The sequence below is a fragment of the Musca autumnalis genome, unplaced genomic scaffold (assembly GCF_047663935.1).
Source record: "Musca autumnalis isolate F117 unplaced genomic scaffold, ASM4766393v1 scaffold_5, whole genome shotgun sequence".
NCBI lineage: Eukaryota > Metazoa > Arthropoda > Insecta > Diptera > Muscidae > Musca > Musca autumnalis.
The window spans coordinates 110,937,287-110,954,027 of record NW_027412088.1 but is presented as its reverse complement, the minus strand read 5'-3'; the positions used below and the strand labels follow the sequence as shown (position 1 = coordinate 110,954,027).

At 36.8% G+C, this 16,741-nt stretch overlaps 1 protein-coding gene across 3 annotated transcripts in view; it reads left to right on the top strand.

Moving 5' to 3' along the window:
- The window catches only part of esn (espinas), a 176,114-nt gene extending 161,436 nt beyond the window's left edge, over positions 1-14,678 (top strand). For all 3 annotated transcript variants that reach the window (XM_073989991.1, XM_073989990.1, XM_073989989.1), the window contains 2 exons: positions 6,629-6,832; positions 12,684-14,678. In XM_073989991.1, coding sequence (XP_073846092.1) covers positions 6,629-6,832; positions 12,684-14,126 — 1,647 coding nt within the window. In that variant the 3' untranslated portion in view covers positions 14,127-14,678. The remainder of the gene's footprint in view (positions 1-6,628; positions 6,833-12,683) is intronic.
- The last annotated feature ends 2,063 nt before the right edge of the window (positions 14,679-16,741 follow it).

The following is a 16,741-nucleotide window of genomic DNA, read 5'->3' as shown; positions in this document are numbered from 1 at the left end:
AAAAGGGCGTATAAATTCGGACCATATGACGGTACATGCAGAGCTGGCAGGCCAAGGCTTCGATGGAACAAACAAGTGGAGGAAGGGATGAAACGACGCGGTATTCCAAAAAACAAAGCAACACACACAGAGAAATGGAAATCTTTTCTTAGTTCGGCTTATAGGATAAATGTTCTGTAATAGGCCAACTGATTAAATAAGTAAGTAAGTCAATATCCTTTCCCATTTTGTAAGAGACCCTTTTTTGGGAGTTATACCGTTCGATAGATGTGCCACCCTTCAGTCATTACATTGGACCATAATATCATGAAAAAGAAAAAAAAACAGTAAACAAGACAACAAAGAGTACCTCCGGTAAAAATTTCCGGGTCTTCGAGAAGATTTTAAATTGCACTTTAAATTGCACTTAAACAAAAAATTTTTAACTGAAATGTGGTCCATATGTAACGAAATCCGAAGTTTGGGCCAAATCGGTTGCTCTATACATATAGACTGATATACAACATCTTCGAAATTTATATAAGATTCGCACAAATATTATGACATGCAAAGTTTGGACCAATGCAGTATTTAGCTCGAGAGTTGTGGGCACTAGCTACTACACATAGTGGCCGTAGGTGTTTTTTACAGCTTTCGTGCTATTTGCTAAGGAAATATGAAAGAAACGTACAGTCGAAAATAGGGGATCCGAGTACCACCTGTTGCAAAAAAAATCCCAAGGATTTGATAGGAGGTCTTAAACTACACTTTACGGAAATTTTATGTGGGTGGTGTCCGAAGGAATTGACCGATGTAGTCCATATTCGAACCTGATCTATGTCTGGTAGAAATATTACGATGTACAAAGTAGGGACCGAATCGGTTACTCCTTCTCTCTCTTGAAAAGTTATCGTGCGCAAAAAAATTTGAATTTTTGTGGGAAGTTAACCGAGGTTGTAATCCGATATGGCCCATCTTCGAACTTAAACTAAATTTGGACAAAATAGTACGAGATCTAAAATTTGAACCAAATCGGTAGATTCGTTCGAGATTAAAGTGCACTCCAGACAGACAGATTGACAGATGGACGAACAAATGTTCGACTGCAAATTGTCTGAAACGAATTTCATTCAAACATACTTGGGGCATAATTAGTTTTCCAAAGAGCTTTTCCTTACTTCAAAACTGACCCACTTTGGAAATGCGTCAATTCTTTCAATGACGTCTGAAACTGCTTGCCATATTCGTCATATTGTCATAGGTTATGTTTGATTTGTTCTCTGCTGACATTTTTAAATTCATTCTAACCTCTCCGGATCTCGAGTACCCAAAATCATGCTTTCCATGCTTTCTCCCAATTTAAGAATTAAAAATTTTATGCAAATTTCTTCGGCTACTGGGAATACTGTTAATGACTCTGGTAACGTTCTTAACCAAGTTATCCTAGTTATCCTGCATTGACAATGTATACCCTTCAAAAAAAAGATCATATAAAAATATGTAAGTCATAATTGTGATTAAGCCAAAACAGATCTAGAGTAAAAACTCCAGAAAAAACTAATTTTAGCAAACAACTTTAGTGAAACTGCCATTACAAAAAGTTGCTTAATTCCCTGCAGAACATTTACAGCAATTTTAGTAAAATGTTCTCATTATTCACCAGCCTCCTTTGATAATTACCATTGTTGTTGTTAATGAGTTCTTGTTACTTTTTCCTTCCTTTACCGTAATTTTCCTTTGGCATTATTAGTACGAGATATAAATACAAAATTTACAATTTTTTTAACTTTCTTCGTCAAATTTGTATGTTTTACTTCCGTTTTCCGCAACATTTAAACAAAATCGTAACTTTTTCCGGTTTAATTATATCCCGGACTATTTATTAGAATCGAAATGAGAGCGGTAAGTACATAACATAACATGTACTACAAAATGTTGCAAAAACCCCAAGACACAGCATGGATCCGACTAATTAATGTCATTTGCACTCATGGCCTTTAAATGTTGACGTGCGATTGTGGGTGGTTGGTTGACTAAACTCGGTTAGCTGTAGGTTATTTAGGGCGATGGCAAAACTTTTACATAGTTGGTTTTTCAATTACCCCAAAGCGAAATAGAGGGAGAGAGAAGAGAGACCTTTAATGAAACAATGTTAAGTGTCGGTTGCTTTGAAATTAAAACGCGACAGTTAAGTTCGTAATGGCGTTAAGGGGAAGGACGACGAAGTGAGATGGGGCTAAAAAACCATAAAATACATAAATTGAAACCATGCAACCAACATTGGTTTTTGCTAATGTTTCTTATTTTCTTTTTATTGTGTTTTTTTGTGTGTGTGCTTGTGGTGCGAGTGCTTGAATGTGCGGTGACGGCGATTCTATTTCCACATTAATTTTCTTTACTTTGCTTTACATTTGTTGTAATGACATAATTTCCTATAAGTTGGATAACACTTGAATTGCTCCGCTCTGTTGGCTTGTGGTGACAATTAAGCTCTGGTTTATTTTCCACTCTTTGTCAAAGATGTTATGTTGTGTTTTATAAAAGAAGTGAGAAAGCAACAAAGCGTAAAACATCCTTAGAATTATTCCGACACAATATGTATGACGTCCTCATATGTGCACTCAAAGATTTGAAGTAGAACTTTGTGTTAGAAAAAAAGGGATCAAAGAAGTCTTCAAATTGTATAGGGAAGATGTAGACATCTTAGAATATATATGTACATCTGCATGCATGTTATGGTGATGGTTCGGAACGAGTATACGAGTTATTTGTAAAAATTACTATATGCTACAATCATAAGACCATAACTTTCAATGAATGTACTACATTTTAATCTTAGATTGAACATGGCGTTGTACACAAAACAAATTACACAGTTGCCCGAAGTATTTATGTGCAAACTTTTTATTGGGTTCATTGACCTACACATGTTTTATTAAAGTTCATTCTTTAAAGGCGCAGCTTTTTTAATCGACTCGAGGGGCTATATAACCATCCCGCCATTATCTAACGCTGAATTCCTCAACTAATGATATATAATAATGTTAATTATCACCGTCCAAGAGCGAGGTTATGTTGAGCTTATTAGCTATTTAGTAATTTATCGGCGGGATGTACTCGTTGACTAACTCAACATGTATGTGACACCAAGTGAGCCAATGTCATTAACTGTCTGCATACACAAATCCAGAGATTCCTTATTCTCGCAGTTCATGAACTTGACTCCTTTCTAGAGAGCTGAGTAGTAAATTCAATGAGAACTGAAAATATCAGTTAATGAACGCCATCCCGAAGTATGACCACTATTGATCGTGTGCTTTCATTAAGGCCTATTCGAATGTTGATCTCACTTACAGCTTCAGAGATGAGAATGTCCCTGAGACGATCCTCTATCAGCAACCAATGACTACCCCATTGGGATCAGCCTAGTAAATTATCGTCACTATCAGCTTATTCGGGACAAACGATAGCATAGAATTCTTAACACTGACCTTGTAAACTGGTGGGATTTTGGTCTCTGCAGCAGTGATCTTCTCACTAATCTTCATCGTAACGCAGGCATACGAAACAGTCAAATAGACGAGAACTTAACTTTTTCAATAAGTGGGGGTCCAGAGGTCTCAAAATCCTTTTAAGCTTTACCAGTTGAAACTAGATGCCCGACGGCCTTGACACACCCTCAACCATTTCCAGCTGCGGATTTGCCAATCCCGTATTGCCACCAGAACATGAGGTTACGCTCGTCACCCCCTCGGCAAGGGTCCTCCAATTCGTGAAATTGGAATTTCACTGGTATTTACTTCTTAGCTAATTAAGGAAAGTTTTTTTTCGAACTTCCTCACAAACTTGATGTTCGTTCTTATCACCTGAAATTTCCTTTCGCTGATGGGTTTGGGATCCATATTGATGTACCGACAGCAGTATGTAACTGCCCTTCGGTATGACTTTTTGTCCATTGATCCTTTTACTTTTGCACTCCTCCAATGTTTCCTGCCTAAAAAGTAATGGCTTGTCGTATTTGACGGACACTAACAATTCTGGTCCAATGGAACCGGGCAGTTTATCATCTGTTCCAACGGATTGAAATACGGTATCTAGACTAGGTCGAGACATGGATTATTGTTGTGTCCATAGCTTCATTCTCCTGTGTCAATCATAAATTATCCCAACTTTCATCCGGGATGCTATCTTCCCTGAAACGTTGTCATCCCCGCCCATAACAGCAGTCCGTTTCTGTCACACAGGAGTTTTAACTGCAAGGAGAGTAATGTTGATGCACTTGTGGAAGAGAAGACTAAAACACCAAAGCATCCACACCTACATCAGTCGTAAGTTTATGTTCAGGTTTGTGGTTTTTTAGTAAAGATATTAATTTTGCGGAGGTGCTGAGGTCAGGCGTCACCTAGCCTTCTTACCACAGCAGGGAACTACCATATAACCCTATTGCTCGTTGAGACGACCAATTATTAGCTAGCCTTCGCTCAAACACAGTTTGTACCATACTTCAATTATTAAAGAATAGGCACGTTGTCGCTCTTAACACCTCGCCATTAGGAGTCTCTTTTTAGGTTAGCGATTACTACCTGGATAACATTTGGTTGTTTACAATTTTTTTAACTCAAAAGTACAATATTATACCCTCGGCCTTTATTACAACGGTATAATAATAATTGTTCCACAAACATCCCATACGGGACAAGGGGGCCTGCTATGATATCACTGAGGCCATCCCGGTTCATATTAGCTCAATGATATGGAACCTACTGTTTATAGCCGAGTCCGAACACCACTTGTAGAGAAGTTTTACATGGCTGAAATACTCAGGAAATGTCGCCAACATTACTGAGGGGTATTTTTCCACCGTTGCAAATTTGATGTTGACTGGCCGGGGAATCGAACCCACGACCTTGAGCGTGCAAGGCGGGTGTGCATACCATTGCACCACGGTGGCACCCAACGATGTACGTCCAGCAAAACTTCGGATTCCTAAGTCATTATGTAACCCATTACAAAGTAATGTAAACAATGTATCTTCTAGTGGCCATAGAAGAACTAGTTATTCTAGTGGTTATAGAATGACTAGTTGTATAGTGTGACCTGCCCTTGTTAAAATAATGGGTTAGAAGGATGTTTTGTAAGTAGTTACGACTACCAAAAAGTACTATAAAACCCCTTATTTGGTGATGATTTTTTGCTTGGTACACTTTGATACGACTTAAACGTGCCTTAGCGAAATTATGGTTTACACCCCAAGTGTGTCTGGACAAAATTTGTTTCAGACAATTTTGAGACAATTTATCCCTGCCTGTCCGACTGTGTGGCTGGAACGTACCATACATCTCGAACTGATCAACGGGTTTGGCTCAAAATCATAGTCCTCGTTGTATTCTGTCCAAACATAGATGAGGCTTGAATATGGACCTTATCTGTCCAATCTTTCCGGTACCTCCCATACAAAAGTAATTTGTTTGCTAATATGGTGGACACTCCACTCTTTCCGGTACCTCCCCCACAAAAGTCTTTCAAATGGTCGCAGTTTATACAAGTGGTTGAGATTTTGGAAGATGGGCCAAAAACAATTTCGGGAGAATGCTTCCGGATTTGTTTTTAACATTTAGCTGATTCAATTCAATGTTATAAAATCCCCGTATAAACACACATATTTGTAATTAGCTAAATAAAACACTGTAAATACAATAATTAAATGTAACAACAATATTACCTAATGTAATTGCCCTTGAGCATATTAGCGATGTTAATCTACAAACCGCAACATTCAATACTTATTTCACCCCACAGCCAATAAAAGTACAACTCCATCCTTTAACATTAGATTGTTGTAATAGGCCCAGTCATTTTAATGGCGCAAACACCCACACCCCTCCAATATTAAATATATACACTTACAAACAGCGAATATGAAATGAAAGACTATAAAACCCGTTTACCTCTGGGGGCCACTTTCACTAAATAGAAATACATAAAACCTCTGCCACATTTTAGATGATAGAAGATGGTGGCATTTATGGCTAAAGTTAAGTGCCTGAAACCCTTTCCCTTTCTTTAATAATAATAATGTGTCCTCAAGGCATAATTCTTATTTTCCAAACAAAAAAAAACGCCAAAGATGTTCGAAATATAAACCGCCTTAAAATGTATCTATGACTTGTATTTTTCCTTTGGTTTTACGGCTTTTGCTGTTTTTAATAGTGTCATTAAATTAAAAGTTTCTTATTATAAAGCGTTGTAAAATTTTTAAATGAATAATTTTGAAGTATTCTAAAATTTATGAAATAATTTTGGCAATAAATTGCTGTCTTCCAGTAAAAGTAAATTATGTAAGAGAATTTATCTAGTTTTCAGTACGGGCAACTACTAGGCATTTTTAGGAACACTGTAGTTATAATATGTAAGTTTAGCCTTTCCCAACATAGAAAATGGTCCACTAACTTAAGACCACTGTGTAATGCTATCAATAAGTGAATCTTATTTTGTATTCAACTTCGACTACATCTTCTTAATTTGCTGATATCTGCAAAATACAAATCCATTTGTAAACATGTAAAACACTTTTTTTCTGTTTGACTTTGGCATACACAATGATATTTATTTTATTTTTTCTTTTCGTCTATTTTTTCATCTTTTCCAGTGCAACGAACAACTTTCCTCCGGTGACATTGTGGTCTTTGCCCAGCGTCTGGGCGCACAAGTCTGCTGGCATCCTGCCTGTTTTGTGTGCTGTGTCTGCAAGGAATTACTGGTAGATTTAATATATTTCCATCGTGATGGTAACCTCTATTGCGGACGACATCATGCTGAAACCCAAAAGCCACGTTGCTCGGCATGTGATGAGGTAAGCTAAACATAACAACACTACGTGTTATCCATGGAATGGAAGCGAAAGCAAACATCTGCCATTTCAGCTGCTGCTGCTGTTTCGGTGACAGCAGTAATTTGTCTGTCCATTGGTAAAGCATTTTTTGAATACCATGCCAATCCTACTCTTTGGCAAAAAATTCCATATCTTAAAAGCAAACAGAGTTGATTCTGGTGCTAAGTAGTTTTTTTACGATGTATTCTTATATTTAATATCATTATGGGGAGATTTGGCTTTAATTTGATTGCCTTAAAACGAATACAATAATAGAGCTTGTATGTTCGTGCGTCCAACCGACGTCAAGGTTAGGTAGTTAGCGATTTAATTCATAAAAATCCATTTATGAAAAAGGAAGAAAACGAGAATGATTAAGAATATAAACTTAGACTTTGAAGTGCAAATAAGTTGAAGGCTATCTCCTGACGCCAACGGTCACTAATTTTATGTTTGAAATATTAAAGAATTCGAGATTTAGACAAAAGTAAGCTGGTTGCCGCCTCAAGTATGCAGTTCGGTGGAAAAAAGTTAACATTTTACATTCAATTTATGTTTATATGTTAACTTGGGATAAACTCGAAAAATTACGCAAATGCCTTATTTAAATAAAAAATATCCTTTAATATGCATATTTCCCACGAAGAAAAGAAAGATAGTGTGGATTTTTATTTATATATAAATGTTGGGAAACGATCTACTTAATTGGAATCAGAACCAGGGTTTTGGAGTCGGAGTCTACGAGTCGAAGTCGAGCAATTTTGGTGGAGTCTGAGCCAAAAAAAATAACTCGACTCCGACTCCGGGCAATTTTTTTACATTATAGAAATACAACATTAAATACGGGACACCAAAATTGTTTCAAAAAATCATTATTCATTTTAAAAGAAAAATATAAGAAAACAATTAAGCAAACGGTATATTAAGGTAGAGGGCGATTCACAGGATATTTACTATCCTTTAAAGTCAAATCTTTTTATCTCTATTTTGATTACAAAATGCATGTTTAGAATATTTTATGGTCCAATCGATGCTTTAGTTTTTTGCAAGCAAAAGTAAAGTTCTCTGATATTCGAATTATAATTGGGCATTTAACGTTTTCTATACAAGTTCTCTGCCAGAAGACCTACTGGTCTTCTCACAAAGGTCTATTTTGAAGAGCTTTTACATAAAATTAGATAAAATCTTAATTATTAGATGATTCTATATATATCTAGAAAGGACATCGGAATCTAGAAATTCATCGACCGATTTCATTTGTCATATTTTGTTTAAGCCAACCATTAATATTTTGACTTTTTCTATCCACCATTTCCGTAAAATTTACTATTTTTTACAAAATTGATTTAGTTTTGAGTTGGCACCGCAAAACGCTTTTTATAAAAATAGGGGTTTCGTATACGGCCATTTGCCACAAAACTTTGTGGTATTTTTCAAATTAAAATTCAGATTTGGTTATTTGCTTTCAAATGAAGAAAATCTAAAAAACGTTTCGTGGTTTTATTGGATAAAATTCATGAAAATGACCTTCTAAAGCTCACGAAATATTCTAAAATGTTGGCTTACATCCATTTTAAAACTTTGAATTGCTTATAATTTTTACCGCATGCAGTTTTTATGATTTGTATTGCCCTTCATTTTCACGTATTCTGAAAGCTTAAAGATTTTATCACGGGAAAGTGTTCCATTCAAAATTTACTTGTGCGAAGAAAAAACGCCAAAACCGACAAAAACTTTCTAAATTGTATTTTGTTGCCCTTTTTGAATGTAAGATTCAGTAGAAATAATACAGATATGAAAGTTACTTCATATTTATCTTCCGTAGTTGAGTAGTAATGCCCTTTCTAAAGAATATGTTAGGAAAAGCCAACAAATTAGCCTATATGGGTCAAATATAGGAACATTTGTGCAAATTTTATTTATTTTAGTGGTATAGGAATTTACCCTCGGAGTCGACGCCAGAGTCGTGAAAAAAAGGAAAAATCAGAAAAACTAAAAAAGTCTGGGAGCAAATCTAAATTATACTACCCCACAGTCCGTATAAACCTCTAAAAAATAAATTAAAAATACGTACAGAATCTAGACAGTAAAAAAATATGAAACCAAAATTATAAACATTGGCTTTATAGATATTGTTAAAATATTACTCCAAATACTTTTTTTTGGTTCGATTAGAAAAATTAGAAAAAAATATTTGGGAGTTCTCCAACTATTTCGCTAAAATCCAATACAATAATTAATGTATACTGCTAAAACTTCAATGGTTTACTCTCGCGAAAGCTTATCTGCTTATTGTGATAACTTATAAGGATAGGAAATAAAGAGTAATATTGAAATTAAAATCATTCAAAAAATATGAATATTTAAAAGCCTGTTATTCGCGAATTCGTTAAAGTCGGGTGATGCGCATCCGATTTTGGATACAGCGAATCAATCTCTTTCCATATCTATGCATATTTCGATGTTTCACTCTGCGGCCATTGTGTGCCGTCAGTTGCATCTCACAATACCAAAAACCTTAAAGTAGTTTTTTTTTGATGCGCATCCGATTTCAGTAGTACCCATCAAAAATACGTCAATATACACTTATTTCAAATAGATTTTTCAAGAACCGCGAATGTGCCTCCACATTCTATATTGCGTAAAATGTCCGTATTACTCGCGTATCTCTGTAATTTATGACACGCGTTTTCGCAAATATTATAATCACGTATACGGATGGATTCGAACGCGGAAGGGCTCATTAGATCCGTAACGTAAACAAAACGAAAGGAAATTGAATGACACTTGTAAATTTTACCCGCAAAAAATAGGATTTTTAAGAAAATTCACGCATCAAATTTTCTCCTTTAGACTCCAATTACTAGGATGCTTTACAGAGCACACTCATGAGATATGCATTAAACGACGTAAAATTGAGAGTTCTCTTATTCTATTATGAGTTTTGAATATTACATATCTTGTTGCGCTTCCGGATTATTAAAAAAATTCAAAAAACCCCGAAATTCCGGCTTCCAAATGTCAGCATCAATTTTAGGTGGATGCAGTACATATATCGTGAAAACATACACTTGTATCATGTTGCACATGGAGTATTCTGTGATTCTTTCTTTGGGCATGGGTTTATAAAAAGTAAGGTTAAGCCAGAAATCGGAAGGGAACATAAAAAACACTTCATTTTAAAGAACTTCAGTCGTACTATATAGAATATGTTAACATTGTAAAACATTTTTGCTTTTTACCATATATGTATTGATTAGCATAAGATTCTAAGTCGATAAAACCATGTCAGCTTGTCCGTCCGTCTGTCGGTTGAATAAGAAACTCAAAGTCAATTCATGTCTTAAAACATGACTATTAAAATTCCATGGATTATACCTGTTGTACACATGTTACGACGCTGACAGCATCCTTACCACCTAATGCAGATTCGGTCCTCCCAAGTCATTATTTGGATGGCTTCTCTAAAAATGTAGTCCAACGTAAGATTGCATGTATTAGGACTGGTCGAGTCACAGTTTGAAAAGTGGAAAACAGAACATCCTTTGCTTTGCCGAGTGGTTTGCGATTGGTAGTTTGCTGCCGCCTACATTTATTTAGGGACAGCTTTAGATTCCCTTACTTATAAAGATATTTCCAAGACCAAACCATATTCGGTCCACACCCCACAAATGTTCAAGATTGTTCGCAAAAATGGTGCGCATGATAAATCTCAAAAGAAGTAAACAATTTGGTCCATACATTAGACATCGTAATATTTCTACCAAATATATATAAAGTTCGAATATGGACAATATCGGTCCACTCCTTCGGGTACCTTCTACACAAAATTTCGGAAATGTGCAGTTTAAGACCTGCTTTCGAATCGTTTATATTTTTTGCGAAAAGTTGTTTTCTGCAGCGGTAAGTCCATACTTCCTGGTGCGCAAGACAAATTTTAGATATCTCTCCCCAACATTTTCGCTAAAATGATGGACCAAATCGGTCAATTTTTGTCTATGTGAAGTTTGTACTATAGCTACGAGGGACACTAAAATACCTTCTGGCCTAGGCAACACGCAGTGGCACCAGGCGTCATTTGACATTTTTTTTTTTTGGAAAGTTTGGCAGTTTTAGCCTAAGTGTACTCAGGACAGTTTGACATGCGACCATGTGTTGGATTGTTTTCCGCGGCTTGATTGAGACACCTCCAAAACATGGTTTTTGTACGCTTTTACAGCATCTTTTGGCGACGAAAATCGTTGACCATGTATTTTTTTCCTTGATGTGCTGCAATCAAATGAAGTCATTGGATCCCCAGTTAGGACTATACGGCACATAACCCATCAGTTCCACGATTTGTCCGGTCAAAGAGTCGCTGGTTTGAATCGAAGTGTGAGAGCGCGCTTGTAATGACGCGGAACGATTCGTCTTCTCTTGTTTGTTTTTCGAATTCCTCAGGAGATTTCAGGCAAACAAATTGTAGTGTAACACTCAGAATTAACCGTACTACATTTCCCAAACCATTTGCTTCGAAGGTCTTCTTCCATGAACAACTTTCGCTTTGCATTTGGCTCGCTTTCGAAGACTCAAACGATCGATTCCTGTTTTGTTTCGGGCTCCTTAGCATAGATCCAAGATTCGTAGTCTGTGACGATCTCATAAATGTCGTTTGAAGCATCGCGATTGTTTTTTGTTCACAATTTCATTGCACAACTCCACAGGAGCCTTTTTTGAGCGATTGACCAATATTGCTGGATCTAGCGAGAAAAATCCATTTTTGCGGCCAGGTGTTCATGCAATATCAAATCTTAGTTGATGGAAGAAATGCCCGAGGACGCCCCTGTCTCACGGTATATACATAATGGCGATCTTGCATTATCCGTTCACACACGGCTTAATTTTTTTCTGGCACAACGGCCGATTTTGGGCGACCCTCACGACCTTCAATTTTTAGCAAATATCGGCCTCGATTGCGTTCATTAAACCAGCTTTTCTAGTGCTATAGGATGTTCCTTTATCGACATACAAAAATTTATTTTATAGATGCACTCTTGCCGCGATTATCCACGTCGAAAGTTGTGAAAAATTATAGGACGAAAATGTTCAAGTCACTGTAAACAACACAACACATGGTCGTATGTCAAACTGTCCTGAGTACGCTTAGGCTAGAACTGTCAAACTTTCCAAAAAAAATGTCAAATGACGCCTGGCGACACTACATGTTGCCCAGGTCAGAAGGTTTTTGAATGCCCCTCGTACTCCTTGTGGTCCTGTTTACAGCGTTATTAGCGTTATTAGTTTTTCGCGAGAAAGTTCCTGATATAATGGCCCAAAAACTCTAAATTATACGGTGACCCACTAAAATGACCGTTGAGCGTGATATCTATCACAAGGAATGACTTTGTTCTGTCCATAGATTCAGGTTTCAATTCACATAAGCTGAGGGTATATCTCTTTTCGCAAAGCCGACTTTTACTAGTTATTCTTCATGTCGCTGATGTTAACACCAGGCCATGATTACAATATCAGGAGCTTCAGACCATTTACATGAAATAGTACGAATTCTGACTTTTCTGAATTATCCCAAATCACTATCGTGGAATTTGGGTTTGAATTGGAATTGTGTTGAATTTTCCACTTAGCAAGTCCTTATATTATATATTGCACCAACTAGCTTAGTTCCCAGCTGCTTAAAACTCACAGGACTTTCATTATTAAGCAGAACTGCCCCTGCAGAGTGGCTCAGCATACGTCCTTATGAAACTCTCTCTAAAATGTATTTGTTACCTTAACTGCGCCTTAGTATTTTATCTATTCATTAAATAACCCCACTTTTTCTTTTCACTTTCAGATCATTTTCTCTGATGAGTGCACCGAGGCGGAGGGTCGTACATGGCATATGAAACACTTTGCATGCTTTGAGTGCGATCACCAGCTAGGAGGACAACGTTACATTATGCGCGATGGTAAACCATACTGTTTGAGTTGTTTCGATACCATGTTCGCCGAATACTGTGATTATTGCGGCGAAGTTATCGGTGTTGACCAGGGACAAATGTCACACGATGGCCAACATTGGCATGCTACGGATCAATGCTTCTCATGTTGCACCTGTCGATGTTCGCTATTGGGTCGTCCATTCTTGCCGCGTCGAGGTACAATTTACTGTTCGATCGCCTGCAGCAAAGGTGAACCACCAACACCGTCTGACACCAGCTCTGGGCCACAATTAAGACCCACTCATCGTGCCAGTACTACCAGCCAAATTGCCAGATCTCCACGACCGGGCAGGGGATCACATAGTAAAGATCGTCATGGTGGTAAAAGTTCAGGAAGTGCAGGAGATCTTTTGGAACGACAAGAGCGACAAAGAAGAGAAGATTTGGGTCGGCTAATGCTTGCTCGTAATATGGAAGCGGTTGGGGTGCCTGGTATACCCAGACCTGCTCACCCACCGCCAATAGATCTTACCGAGTTAGGTATTAGCCTAGACAATATTTGTGATGGAGATAAATCCATCTTTGGTGATCCCAATATAACTGCCTCCCTACCCGATATGTTGGTTTCCAAAGGAGAAGATTCTCACAGCTACCAGAGCATTGATAAAATCATGTTGAATTCGCCCACTGCCTCCGATATGACCCAATCCACCCAGGAAATCACAAATGAATTAGACCTGGATAATGAGAATGACAATGGCTTTAATAGCTCACCTCAAGATAATTATGAGCGAATAAAAGACGATATCGACGATGACGACGACGAGGATGAAGACGAAGAAAACAATCGTCACCCCACAAAAGAGGTACGCTTTCATAGTATTCAAGATACCATGTCGCGTTCGAAAAGTTACACAGACAACTCGAATGCCAGACGTCGTCGACGTAAGCGCAACCAATCACGTAGCAACTCTGAAATGCAAATCAATCAGACCAATTTGAGGTTGCACAATGCCCAGACACAGGCTGGTTCAAGTGCTGTAAGAAATTCGGATAATTGTGATGCAGCCAGCATTTGCTCTACATGTTCGTCAAGTTCCTCCAGTGATATGGACGATTATGTTTACCGTTTGCCGGCACGCAAACACTATGGCGGTGTGCGTGTCTCCTATGTTCCAAATGATGCCATTGCCTATGAGAAAAAGAAGAAACAAGCCATGGAACAGGCGAACACATATAGCACTATTGGTGGCGGCAGTGTAACAACGGCCAACGCTACTGGTGGACCAATGGTGGCAAGCAGTACAACATCGACAGTTGGCAATGGGGATGGCAAAAATTGTATAATATCATGACAACCTCCGATTTTACCACCACCACCATTTAATCTCAGCAGTTATTACATCCTGGATACCATAATGGAGGAGGAGAGATTTGTGGCCATAGAAAAGAAACCTGGTTGTTTTAGACGTTTTTGGAATATATTGAGTTCAAGTAAAAATAAACAGCAGCAATCGACGAAGCATTTACAAAATGTTTAATTTGCATTCATTCCATAGACACATAACAAATAATATGTAGAGGATAGGAAAAAAGTTAAACCCATTTGAGACTGTAAAGTCGTGTAACACAATTCGTACACAATTGAAACAATTTACACCGTAATGAATGTATTCTAAAATGTTGAATGTATATGTATATAGACGTAGATTTACACACCAAATAGACCATATCTGATTTATGTACTTTATCGGAATAATGTATAATTTAATTGTTAAGTTATTTCATATTTCATCATATCAGAAGTGTCAGATAACAAATTATTTCAAGTTAAGTTGTTGTACACTGACCAGTTATGCTAAAGAATAATAAAAGTGAAAAATACATTTCTTTTGCAAAATATTAAATCATTACTTTTTTATTTTCAAAAATTTATACATGATATCAATAGTATGATACATAGAAAGAGTGAAAGAGTGCTGGAAACGCATATTACAATTTTTAGTTAATATGAAATTTGGAGTTACTAATATTATGATGCAAAACAAATTCCACAGTAGACTGAGCCTCCTACTTTTAACCAAGATTAAATATCATATGAGGTTTTAATAGCATTATTTTGCTACTATCACTTTCCATGTTCATAAAGTAGGCAATCGAAAAATTGCAAATATTACAAAGTTTTCAGACCTCCTTATCTGATGCCAGCAATAAGCGGTAGTCCTCTTGCCAAATTTGAGCACTTGTAATCTATTTAAGAAATCGTGAATTTAGTTTCTATTCCCAAAAAGTTGACTGCATATTTTTGCTAGTTGTATGGTTGGGAAATGCTGTTTAGAAAAAGTGCTGAAAAACTAAAATGTAATAAAACATAATATTTCACTAAGACGATTTCAATACGAATTCTTTGGAACTACTTCGAAACTTCTGGTTTTTTATATTTGATTCATTATACCTTCACTGAGGCCGTTTAAATGTTCACTTCATTTACTGTAATAAAACAATAAAACGATGTGACCCAAACGAAACAAAGTATTTTCGTTTTCCTTGGATCCCAAAACGATAGAATTTTTGCATCAGAACGCTTGAATATTTTTCTGATCAACTTTTGTAGCACAGTGTCATTTGAGTCGTTCAGTGCACACATCGATTAACTCCACTTTTTGACAAATCTTAAATTTAAGTGTCAAAGCACTTGACATAGTCATAACTTTTTATATTAAAAATAACTTTCCTGAATAACAAAGATTAGCACCTTAAAATTACAAATAAACAATGGCAAATATACTGATACACAATGGCAACCATACATTTTATCATCGCTTTTCTCAACTTTTTGTTTTATGGAGTTAATCGGTGTGTGCACTGGGCGACTCATTTATCGATATTTTCCGAAAAATGTGCACTGCCCCAAGGCCAAAACTGCCTGAAAGAGCATTCCAATGATTTTTCGATGTACTAGAGAGTTCTTAATTATTATCTTAGCTACAGTTTTCGTCTTAGTGTTGCATCGAAAATCTCAATGGTTTAGCTGCTATATTTAATCAAAACGTGGATAAAAAACTTCAAGTCAAAATCGGGAGGCTCGATTATCACCGTAGATATATGGTCTAGTTGACTTTTTTGCTCAGTAGAATCCCAGGAATCAATTTTTTGCAAGAATATTTTTTACACATTGAGAACTCACTGTGCTAAATTACAACCAACATTTGGGTAAATACTCGAAATCGGAGTAACCTTATATGGGGACTATCCTAAAACGTGGACCTATGTTGACAAATTTTTGCAAGGATATTTTCTACACATTGAGAACTCACTGTGCCAAATTACAACCAATGAGGTTGTTAAATGTGGCTTATAGAGAAAAAACACCTTAAATCAGGAGATACAGTTATATGGGGGCTATATCAAAACATGGACCCAGAGACCCCATTTTCAATACCAGAAGTTCAGATGACATAAGAAAGATTTGATCTAAATTTTGCCAGTCTCTTTCAAGTGGTTCGGCAGTTAAAGAGTTTTTACTCAGCATTTGGGTAAATACTCGAAATCGGGGTAACCTCATATGGGGACTATCCTAAAACGTGGACCTATGTTGAACATTTTTATCAAGGATATTTTCTACACATTGAGAACTCACTGTGCCAAATTACAGCCATTATGATTGTAAAATGTGGCTAATAGGTAAAAATACCTTAAATCGGGAGGTACGGTTATATCAAAACATGGACCCAGAGACCCCATTCTCAATACCAGAAGTTCAGTTGACATGAGAAAGATTTGAGCCAAATTTTGTCAGCCTACGACAAGTGGTTCGGCAGTTAAAGACTTTTTACCCAACATTTGGGTAAATACTCGAAATCGGGGTACACTTATATGGGGGCTGCAAGAAAACGTGGACCTGTGTTGATAAATTTTTGCAAGGATATTTTCTACACATTGAGAACTCACTGTGCCAATTTAAAGCCAA